At 48.9% G+C, this 12,304-nt stretch overlaps 1 protein-coding gene across 1 annotated transcript in view; it reads left to right on the top strand.

Moving 5' to 3' along the window:
• The window catches only part of LOC139537936 (neurobeachin-like), a 314,233-nt gene that overhangs the window by 82,771 nt on the left and 219,158 nt on the right, over nucleotides 1–12,304 (top strand). Inside the window, exons 3-6 of the mRNA XM_071339839.1 lie at nucleotides 4,569–4,689; nucleotides 5,916–6,016; nucleotides 9,668–9,763; nucleotides 10,146–10,267. Of these exons, the coding sequence (XP_071195940.1) occupies nucleotides 4,569–4,689; nucleotides 5,916–6,016; nucleotides 9,668–9,763; nucleotides 10,146–10,267 (440 nt within the window). The remainder of the gene's footprint in view (nucleotides 1–4,568; nucleotides 4,690–5,915; nucleotides 6,017–9,667; nucleotides 9,764–10,145; nucleotides 10,268–12,304) is intronic.

The following is a 12,304-nucleotide window of genomic DNA, read 5'->3' on the forward strand; positions in this document are numbered from 1 at the left end:
ATATATATACAATACATTCTATATACTGTATATATATATATACAATACATTCTATATACTGTATATATATATATACAATACATTCTATATACTGTATATATATATATACAATACATTCTATATACTGTATATATATATATACAATACATTCTATATACTGTATATATATATATACAATACATTCTATATACTGTATATATATATATACAATACATTCTATATACTGTATATATATATATACAATACATTCTATATACTGTATATATATATATACAATACATTCTATATACTGTATATATATATATACAATACATTCTATATACTGTATATATATATATACAATACATTCTATATACTGTATATATATACTGGTGCTGGAGATGATGGCTGCCGTTTTACTGGCTCTTAACCAACAGCTGTTTCGTTAGTATTTTCACATTGTTTGTAACTTATTTTGTACATAATGTTGCTGCTACCGTCTCTTACGACTGAAAAGAGCTTCTGGACATCAGAACAGCGGTTACTAGACCTGACTAGACCTGACAAGACCTGACAAGACCTGACAAGACCTGACAAGACCTGACAAGACCTGACAAGACCTGACAAGATTACTCACCTCGAACTGGACAAAGATTTTTTTCCTTTAATGAATCCGACGCAAAGGATATACTGCTCTCCGGAGACCAGGCCCAAATCCCTGTCATTACTGTGAAGAAAAGACGGAGATACAGAGAGAGAAGGGTCAGGGTGCCTTGTGAGGATTCGTAGGCGAGTGAGTAAATCACCACTACCATCGGTTCTATTGGCCAATCACTGGAGAATAAACCGGATGATCTACGGTTGAGACTATACTAACAACTGTAATGTCTTATGTTTCACCGAGTCGTCGAGTCGTGGCTGAACGACGACACGGATGATATAGAGCTGTCTGGGTTTTCCCTGCATTGGCAGAACAGAGCAGCTACTTTCGGTAACACGAAGGGCGTGTTTCTATTTGTCAATAACTGCTGGTGCACCATGTCTAATATTAAAGAAGTCTCGAGGTATTGCTCCCCTGAGGTAGAATACCTCATGATAAGCTGTTGACCACACTATCTACCAAGAGAGTTCTCATCTATATTGTTCGTGGCCGTCTATTTACCACCACAAACCGATGCTGGCACTAAGACAGCACTCAACGAGCTGTAGAAGGAAGCGGCGCTCCTAGTGGCCGGGGACTTTAATGCAGGCAAACTTAAATAATTGTACCTAATTTCTACCAGCGTGTTACATGCAACCAGAAAAAAAAACTCTAGACCACCTAAACTCCACACACATAGATGCATACAAAGCTCTTCCTCGCCCTCCTCCATTTGACAAATCTGACCATAATTATATCCTCTTTATTCTTGCCTCGCATCTCACAAAAACGTTTTCAACATACATCTGTAAAATGATAGTCTAGAACCTAAAGCTTTGGTTGTCTTCCTCTCAGGCTTTCATGTCTTCTCCCTGGACCTCCTCAATGTCCACCTCTTGAACATCAGACTCTGAGACCTCGTCTTCACTGTCACTTTCCAACCTTGTTGAGGATGGCTCGTTGTCAGGCTCAAAAAGCAAAAAAAATTGCCCGGATGGCCACCAATTTTTCAACCCTTGTATTGGTCAGCCTGTTGCATGTTTTGGTGTGTGTTCCCAAACAAGGACCGGTTGTGCTCTGAGTCGGCTAATGTTGGTGGGATTTGGAGGATGATGGAGGCAACAGGGGAAAGAGCCTCATATCCACAAAGTCCCTTCCACCAGGTGGCTGATGAGATATGTTGGCACGACTGCCATATTGCATCTCCATCCCAAAGCCCTTGATTGGAAGTGTACTTCGCCAGACTGCCTAGAACCTTGCCCTCATCCAGGCCAAGGTGACGAGACACGGCAGTGATGACACCATAGGCCTTGTTGATCTCTGCACCAGACAGGATGCTCTTGCCAGCATACTTGGGGTCCAACATGTATGCTGCGGCGTGTATGGGCTTCAGGCAGAAGTCTTTACGCTTTTTGATGTATTTCAGAACGGCAGTTTCCTCTGCTTGGAGCAACAGTGAAGTGGGCAGGACAGTACGGATTTCTTCTCTTACATCTACAAGCAGAGTCTGAACATCAGACAGGATGGCATTGTCTCCCTCAATCCGGCCAATGGCTACTGCTATAGGTTTCAGGAGTTTCAGGCTGCTTACCACTCTCTCCCAAAATACATCATCCAGGAGGATCCTCTTGATGGGGCTGTTCGTATCGGCAGACTGTGATATGGGCATTTCTTGGAGAGACTCCTTCCCCTCCAGGAGACTGTCAAACATGATGACAACACCACCCCAACGGGTGTTGCTGGGCAGCTTCAATGTGGTGCTCTTATTCTTCTCACTTTGTTTTGTGAGGTAGATTTCTGCTATAACTTGATGACCCTTCACATACAGAACCATTTCCTTGGCTCTCTTGTTTTCAGTGCCATGATGTCCTTGAGGAGCAGATTCAATGCATGAGCAGCACAGCCAATAGGTGTGATGTGAGGGTAGGACTCCTACACTTTAGACCAAGCAGCCTTCATGTTCGTAGCATTGTCTGTCAACAGTGCAAATACCTTCTGTGGTACAAGGTCATTGATGACTGCCTTCATCTCATCTGTAATGTAGAGACCGGTGTATGTGTCTGCTGTCCCTTGTGTCTGTGCTCTTGTAGAATACTGGTTGAGGGGTGGAGATGATGTAGTTAATTATTCCTTGCCCACGGACGTTCGACCACCGATCAGAGATAATTGCAATACAGTCTGCTTTCTCTATGATTTGCTTGACCTTCAATTGAACTCTGTTGAACTCTGCATCCAGCAAATGAGTAGATAAAGCATGTCTGGTCGGAGGGGTGTATGCTGGGCGAAGAACATTCAGTAATCTCTTCCAATACACATTGCCTGTGAGCATCAGAGGTGAACCAGTTGCGTACAGAGCTCGAGCAAAACATTCATCAGCATTTCTCTGACTACGTTCCTCCATTGAGTCAAAAACACATCTGATTCCAGGAAGACCGTGAGCTGTTGCTATCAATAAGGTGTCTGATTCATCATTTACACCGCGAATAGAAGTAGAGGGACTTTTCTCAGAGGTTGCTTGTTGTGAGCGCTGAGGGAACTTTATGCACTTGGCCATATGATTCTGCATCTTTGTGTTATTCTTCACATATGATTTGGCACAGTATTTGCAAATGTACACGGCTTTTCCTTCTACATTAGTTGCAGCTGCAGTGAAATGTCTCCACACATCAGATAGTGCCCGTGACATTGTCCTGTAAAGATTTGCAAAAAAAATGAGTAAAAAAACCCCAAAACAATTCCATGTACAGATAAATAGTTAAGCAGTTGATTAAACAACTCCTTTTTAGGATAAATGTTTTCAAATGAAACATGTATGGAAACAGGTGAATTAACACTTCTCAGTTAGCAGGCTCAAGCAAGCTAAAACCCACACGGTAGCAAAAAACTAACAAGCAGAAATTGTTAACAAGTTAGAAATGATTTACTAGTTAACAAAAAATCATGTATGTCATATAAAATATATTCACCTCACCCAGTATTGTAACCAAAACTTACCAGAAAGCATGTAGTCCTTGGCTCAGACAGTGTAGTAGTGTGGGTTCAATAGCATCTCATTCGTGTACAAGATCTTGAGAATCAGCTGTACATGTGATGGATGAGTGCATTGTGTGTGCAGAGGGTTGCAATTCCATTGAATTGTGGATAGTTTAACCAAAATATGCCACAAGATCTAGAATTGCCTAATGTGTATCCCACAAAAAAGGTGTTATAAGCTAACTTTTTTTTAAACGAATTTAAGCAAAATTCCCCAAATTCCCGGGCTTAAATTCCCATGGAAATATTCCGGAAATTTACCAGAAGTTTTCCGACCCTTTGCAACCCTATATGTGCCATGGAATCGGTGGAACTATTCTGCAATAAATGTTTTGGTCCTTAAATTAAAAATGTTGGGATAGTTATCAGAACTTAACAACCCTTATCAACCATGAATGATATAACAGTATTCCCAGTATGAGACGGACAATGAAAGGTGGTTGAATGAAAAGCAGCAAGGTCACACCAGATCCTCTGCAGTATTAGACGTTTCTCCAGGTCCCCGTGCAAGTTCAATACTGTCCACTAGGGGCAACGCCAGCGCATATTACCATCTAGTAGGCTGGCGGCTTGCTAGTGTGGCGGGGGATAGCGGAAGAGCTTAAAGTGCAAGCTACTGCTCTGAGGATCCCAGTTTCAATCTCAGGGGTGCTAGGTACTCATTTCTTTTTTTTACAATATCCCCTTTCAAATGTCGAATACTGCAGTGAGACCTTTAGATCAGAAAAAGTTCTGTTTGTGTTGTGTCACCAGGTGATGACTCTGTGTGTGTTGTTGTGTCACCAGGTGATGAGTCTGTGTGTTGTTGTGTCACCAGGTGATGAGTCTGTGTGTGTTGTTGCGTCACCAGGTGATGAGTCTGTGTGTGTTGTTGCGTCACCAGGTGATGAGTCTGTGTGTGTTGTTGTGTCACCAGGTGTGGTCCATGTTCACAGCCATCCTGAGGAAGAGTGTGAGGAACATTCAGACCAGCACAGAGGTGGGCCTCATACAACAGGTCCTGTCCAAGCTGAGCTCTGTGGACGACATGATCGCAGGTAGGTACTCTCTCTCTCTCTCTCTCTCTCTCTCTCTCTCTCTCTCTCTCTCTCTCTCTCTCTCTCTCGCACACACACACACACTCTCGCACACACACACACACTCTCGCACACACACACACACACACACACAGAGCAAGTGCTATAGAAGATAATAGTAAATTGTCCTCCAGGTCAAGACCTTACTAGACCTGACAAGACCTGACTAGACCTGACAAGACCTGACTAGACCTGACAAGACCTGACAAGACCTGACTAGACCTGACAAGACCTGACAAGACCTGACAAGACCTGACTAGACCTGACAAGACCTGACAAGACCTGACAAGACCTGACTAGACCTGACTAGACCTGACAAGACCTGACAAGACCTGACAAGACCTGACAAGACCTGACAAGACCTGACTAGACCTTACTATACATGACTAGACATGACTAGACATGACTAGACATGACTAGACCTGACTAGACCTGACTAGACCTGACAAGACCTGACAAGACCTGACTAGACCTGACTAGACATTACTAGACATTACTAGACATTACTAGACATTACTAGACCTGATTAGCCCTGACGAGCCCTGTCGAGGCCTGACAAGACATTACTAGACCTGACTAGACCTGACTAGACCTGACTAGACCTGACTAGACCTGACTAGACCTTACTAGACCTTACTAGACCTGACAAGACATTACTAGACCTGACTAGACCTGACAAGACCTGACAAGACATTACTAGACATTACTAGACCTGACGAGCCCTGACTAGACCTGACGAGCCCTGACTAGACCAGACTAGACCTGACGAGCCCTGACACGACATTACTAGACATTACTAAACCTGACTAGACCTGACTAGACATGACTAGACCTGACGAGCCCTGACACGACATTACTAGACATTACTAGACCTGACTAGACCTGACTAGACATGACTAGACCTGACGAGCCCTGACACGACATTACTAGACATTACTAGACATTACTAGACATTACTAGACCTGACGAGCCCTGACACGACATTACTAGACATTACTAGACCTGACTAGACCTGACTAGACATTACTAGACCTGACGAGCCCTGACACGACATTACTAGACATTACTAGACCTGACTAGACATTACTAGACCTGACTAGACCAGACTACACCTTACTTTTTTCTCCCTCTGTGTGTGTGTGTGTGTGTGTGCGTGCGTGCGTGCGTGTGTGTGTGTGTGTGTGTAGATCTGTTGGTGGATATGCTGGGGGTGATGGCCAGCTACAGTATAACAGTGAAGGAGCTGAAACTACTCTTCAGTATGCTGAGGGGAGACAACGGTATCTGGGTGAGTTAACCTGGGGGAGGGGAGTTAACCTGGGGGAGGGAGGCTGGGGGAGGGTGAGTTAACCTGGGGGAGGGTGAGTTAACCTGGGGGAGGGTGAGGGAGGCTGGCGGAGGGTGAGTTAACCTGGGGGAGGGTGAGTTAACCTGGGGGAGGGGAGTTAACCTGGGGGAGGGGAGTTAACCTGGGGGAGGGTGAGGGAGGCTGGGGGAGGGGAGTTAACCTGGGGGAGGGGAGTTAACCTGGGGGAGGGGAGTTAACCTGGGGGAGGGGAGTTAACCTGGGGGAGGGGAGTTAACCTGGGGGAGGGGAGTTAACCTGGGGGAGGGGAGTTAACCTGGGGGAGGGGAGTTAACCTGGGGGAGGGTGAGGGAGGGTGGGGGAGGGTGAGTTAACCTGGGGGAGGGGAGTTAACCTGGGGGAGGGGAGTTAACCTGGGGGAGGGTGAGGGAGGGTGAGTTAACCTGGGGGAGGGGAGTTAACCTGGGGGAGGGGAGTTAACCTGGGGGAGGGGAGTTAACCTGGGGGAGGGGAGTTAACCTGGGGGAGGGTGAGGGAGGGTGGGGGAGGGTGAGTTAACCTGGGGGAGGGGAGTTAACCTCGGGGAGGGTGAGGGAGGCTGGGGGAGGGTGAGTTAACCTGGGGGAGGGTGAGTTAACCTGGGGGAGGGGGAGTTAACCTGGGGGAGGGTGAGGGAGGCTGGGGGAGGGTGAGTTAACCTGGGGGAGGGTGAGGGAGGCTGGGGGAGGGTGAGGGAGGCTGAGGGAGGGTGAGGGAGACTGGGGGAGGGTGAGTTAACCTGGGGGAGGGTGAGGGAGGCTTGGGGAGGGTGAGGGAGGCAGGGGGAGGGTGAAGGAGACAGCTGTGAAGCTGAGCTGGGTTGGGCTGGGTTGGGCTGGGCTGGGCTGGGCTGGGTTGGGCTGGGTTGGGTTGGGCTGTGTTGGGTTGGGCTGGGTTGGGCTGGGTTGGGTTGGGTGACTATCTGTGGGGAAGCTGGGTTGGGTTGGGCTGGGTTGGGTTGGGCTGGGTTGGGCTGGGTTGGTTTGGGCTGGGTTGGGTTGGGTTGAGTTGGGTTGGGTTGGGTTGGGCTGGGTTTTGCTGGGCTGGGCTGTGTTGGGCAGTGTTGGGCTGGGTTGGGCTGGGTTGGGTTGGGTTGGGTTGGGCTGGGTTGGGTTGGGTTTTGCTGGGTTGGGCTGGGTTGGGCTGGGTTGGGTTGGGCTGGGCTGGGCTGGGCTGGGTTGGGCTGGGTTGGGCTGGGTTGGGTTGGGCTGGGTTGGGTTTTGCTGGGCTGGGTTGGGCTGGGTTGGGTTGGGCTGTTTTGGGCTGGGTTGGGTTGGGCTGGGTTGGGTTGGGCTGGGTTGGGTTTTGCTGGGCTGGGTTGGGCTGTGTTGGGCTGGGTTGGGTTGGGCTGGGCTGTGTTGGGTTGGGCTGGGTTGGGTTGTGTGACTATCTGTGGGGAAGCTGGGTTGGGCTGGGCTGGGTTGGGCTGGGTTGGGTTGGGTTGAGTTGGGCTGGGTTGGGTTGGGTTGGGTTCAGCTGGGTTTTGCTGGGCTGGGCTGGGTTGGGCTGTGTTGGGCTGGGTTGGTTTGGGCTGGGCTGGGTTGGGCTGGGTTGGGTTGAGTTGAGTTGGGCTGGGTTGAGTTGGGTTGGGTTGAGTTGGGCTGGGTTGGGTTGGGCTGGGTTTTGCTGGGCTGGGCTGGGTTGGGCTGTGTTGTGCTGGGCTGGGTTGGGCTGGGCTGGGCTGGGTTGGGCTGGGTTGGGTTGGGCTGGGTTTTGCTGGGCTGGGTTGGGCTGGGTTGGGCTGGGTTTTGCTGGGTTGGGCTGGGCTGGGTTGGGCTGGGTTGGGTTGGGTTGAGTTGGGCTGGGTTTTGCTGGGTTGGTTTGGGCTGGGTTGGGCTGGGCTGGGTTGGGTTGAGTTGGGCTGGGTTGAGTTGGGTTCAGCTGGGTTTTGCTGGGCTGGGCTGGGTTGGGCTGGGCTGGGTTGGGCTGTGTTGGGCTGGGTTGGTTTGGGCTGGGCTGGGTTGGGCTGGGTTGGGTTGAGTTGGGTTGGGTTGAGTTGGGCTGGGTTTTGCTGGGCTGGGTTGGGCTGTGTTGGGCTGGGTTGGGCTGGGCTGGGTTGGGCAGTGTTGGGCTGGGCTGGGTTGGGTTGGGCTGGGCTGGGCTGGGTTGAGTTGGGCTGGGTTGGGCTGGGTTGGGCTGGGTTTTGCTGGGTTGGGCTGGGTTGGGCTGGGTTGGGTTGGGCTGGGCTGGGTTGGGTTGGGTTGAGTTGGGCTGGGTTTTGCTGGGTTGGTTTGGGCTGGGTTGGGCTGGGCTGGGTTGAGTTGGGTTGGGTTGGGTTGAGTTGGGCTGGGTTGGGTTGGGTTCAGCTGGGTTTTGCTGGGCTGGGTTGGGCTGGGCTGGGTTGGGCTGGGCTGGGTTGGGCTGGGCTGGGCTGGGTTGGTTTGGGCTGTGTTGGGCTGGGCTGGGTTGGGCTGGGTTGGGTTGAGTTGGGTTGGGTTGCGTTGAGTTGGGCTGGGTTGGGTTGGGCTGAGTTTTGCTGGGCTGGGCTGGGTTGGGCTGGGCTGTGTTGGGCTGTGTTGGGCTGTGTTGGGCTGGGCTGGGCTGGGCTGGGTTGGGCTGGGCTGGGCTGGGCTGGGTTGGGTTGAGTTGGGTTGGGCTGGGTTGGGTTGGGTTGAGTTGGGCTGGGTTGGGTTGGGTCCCTCTATCCTTCTTCACCTTGTCTCCTCCATCTCTCTCTCCTCCTCTCCACTTCTCCTCCTCTCCTTCTCCATCCCTCTATCCTTCTTCACCTTGTCTCCTCCATCTCTCTCTCTCTCCTCCCCATCCCTACTCTATGACATTCTGTATACAGCAACAACAAAAAACTCACCTTTCATCTCTCCTCCATCTCTCTTTCATCTTTCCTCTCTCTCCTCTCCGGGGATAGATTTGTTATGGGGTTGCCATGGTATTGATAAGCTGTTACCAGAGGCGGGCAGATGTGATTGATGGCTTATTGATCCAACAGGGTTGTTGTAGGGCTGATGATGTCACACTGTGGTATTATTCTATCCTCCTTCAGTGTCTGTGATTGGTTAGGAATGTCACAAACTCCCCTGATTCATCATCATAACTTCCTCCTGTTTCATCCTCTCCTCCTCTTCACCCTGTTCTCCCTCTTCTCTCTCCTCTTCTTCTCCCTCTCCACCTCTCCTCCTCCTTTCCTTTCCTCTCCTTCTCTCCTCCTCTTCAACCTGTTATTCACTCCTCTTCTTCTCCCTCCTCTCCTCCTCTCCTCTATCTTCTCCCTCTCCTCTTCTTCTCTCTCTCCACCTCTCCTCCTCCTTTCCTCTCCTCCCTCTTCTCCCTCCTCTCCTCTTCTTCTCCCTCTCCCTCTCCTCTCCACCTCTTCTCCCCCCTCCTCTTCTCCTTCCTCTTCTCCTCCCCCCTCTTCTCCCTCCTCCTCTCCTCCTCTTGTCCTTCCTCTTATCCTCCCTCCTCTTCTCCCTCCTCATCTCCTCCCTCTTCTCCCTCCTATCCTCCTCTTCTCCCTCCTCCTCTCCTCCTCTTCTCCCTCCTCTCCTCTCCACCTCTTCTCTCCCCTCCTCTCCTCTCCACCTCTTCTCTCCCCTCCTCTCCTCTCCTCCTCTCTCCTCCTCCTCTCTCCTCCTTCAGCCTAGACATTCTATCAAGTTGTTGTCTGTGTTGAACCTGATGCCTCAGAGAAACGGTCCAGACACCTTCTTCAACTTCCCTGGTCGCAGTGCAGCGGTAAGACACACACACCTGTCCGCACACCTGTCCGTACACCTGTCCGTACACCTGTCCGCACACCTGTCCGTACACCTGCCCGTACACCTGTCCATGTTGTGTAGTGATCACCTCCCTTCCATATATTCTAAGCCAATGAGTCCCGTAATACACACAGACATTCTACACAGAATAGTTATCTTTGCATATAGTTTCACACACACGAAGAGTCATTTTTCAACCAGGTCAAATAGTCCGTTTTTTGGTGCTAGGTTCCCGTCGGTGACTTGATAGACTTGTGATTGTGATTGGCAGATGATGAGTTGTCTGTGATTGTGATTGGTTTATGACGTGTTGTCTGTGATTGTGATTGGCTGATGGTGTGTTCTGTCTCCTCCCCCAGGCCATAGCGTTGCCGCCCATCGCTAAGTGGCCTTACCAGAACGGCTTTACTCTCAACACCTGGTTCAGACAAGATCCCCTCAACAACATCAACGTAGACAAGGACAAACCATACCTCTACTGGTGAGAACTACAACCTAACTCAACCTTAACATAGACAAGGACAAACCATACCTCTACTGGTGAGAACTACAACCTAACTCAACCTTAACATAGACAAGGACAAACCATACCTCTACTGGTGAGAACTACAACCTAACTCAACCTTAACGTAGACAAGGACAAACCATACCTCTACTGGTGAGAACTACAACCTAACCGCAACCTAACCGCAACCTAACTCAACCTAAACTAACCTAACTCAACCTAAACTAACCTAACTCAACCTAACCGCAACCTAAACTACCCTAACTCAACCTAACTGCAACCTAAACTAACCTAACTCAACCTAACCGCAACCTAAACAAACTGACCCTCCTCAACCTAACCTAAACTAACCAAGCCTCAGCCTAACCTCAACCTAAACTAACCTCAACCTAACCCGAACCTCAACCTAAGCTCAACCTAAACTAAACTAAACCTAAACTAAACTAACCAAACCTCAACCTAACCTCAACTAACCAAACCTCAACCTAACCGAACCTCAACCTAAGCTCAACCTAAACTAACCTCAACCTAAACTAAACTAACCGAACCTCAACCTAACCTCAACTAACCAAACCTCAACCTAACCGAACCTCAACCTAACCCTAACCTACCTCAACCTAACCCTAACCTAACTCAACCGAACCTCAACCTAACCCTAACCTAACTCAACCTAACCCTAACCTAACTCAACCTAACCCTAACCTATCTCAACCGAACCTCAACCTAACCCTAACCTATCTCAACCGAACCTCAACATAACCCTAACCTATCTCAACCGAACCTCAACATAACCCTAACCTAACTCAATCTAACCCTAACCTATCTCAACCGAACCTCAACATAACCCTAACCTAACTCAACCTAACCCTAACCTATCTCAACCGAACCTCAACCTAACCCTAACCTATCTCAACCGAACCTCAACATAACCCTAACCTAACTCAACCTAACCCTAACCTATCTCAACCGAACCTCAACCTAACCCTAACCTAACTCAACCGAACCTCAACCTAACCCTAACCTAACTCAACCTAACCCTAACCTAACTCAACCTAACCCTAACCTATCTCAACCGAACCTCAACCTAACCCTAACCTATCTCAACCGAACCTCAACATAACCCTAACCTATCTCAACCGAACCTCAACATAACCCTAACCTAACTCAATCTAACCCTAACCTATCTCAACCGAACCTCAACATAACCCTAACCTAACTCAACCTAACCCTAACCTATCTCAACCGAACCTCAACCTAACCCTAACCTATCTCAACCGAACCTCAACATAACCCTAACCTAACTCAACCTAACCCTAACCTATCTCAACCGAACCTCAACCTAACCCTAACCTAACTCAACCTAACCTCAACCTAACCCTAACCTATCTCAACCGAACCTCAACATAACTCAACCGAACCTCAACCTAACCCTAACCTAACTCAACCTAACTCAACCTAACCCTAACCTATCTCAACCGAACCTCAACCTAACCCTAACCTATCTCAACCTAACCCTAACCTATCTCAACCGAACCTCAACCTAACCCTAACCTATCTCAACCTAACCCTAACCTATCTCAACCGAACCTCAACCTAACCCTAACCAATCTCAACCTAACTCAACCTAACCCTAACCTAACTCAACCTAACCCTAACCTAACTCAACCTAACCCTAACCTAACTCAACCTAACCCTAACCTATCTCAACCGAACCTCAACCTAACCCTAACCTAACTCAACCTAACCCTAACCTAACTCAACCTAACTCAACCTAACCCTAACCTAACTCAACCTAACCCTAACCTAACTCAACCTAACCCTAACCTAACTCAACCTAACCCTAACCTAACTCAACCTAACCCTAACCTAACTCAACCTAACCCTAACCTATCTCAACCTAACTCAACCGAACCTCAACATAACTCAACCGAACCTCAACCTAAGCTACTGTAGATTGTATTTTAGTTAGACTGTTTGTAGATGTATTGATCTAATATCTCTGTACTGATCCTG

Source organism: Salvelinus alpinus, chromosome 13 (genome assembly GCF_045679555.1).
Source record: "Salvelinus alpinus chromosome 13, SLU_Salpinus.1, whole genome shotgun sequence".
In the NCBI taxonomy this organism is placed as follows: Eukaryota; Metazoa; Chordata; class Actinopteri; order Salmoniformes; family Salmonidae; genus Salvelinus; species Salvelinus alpinus.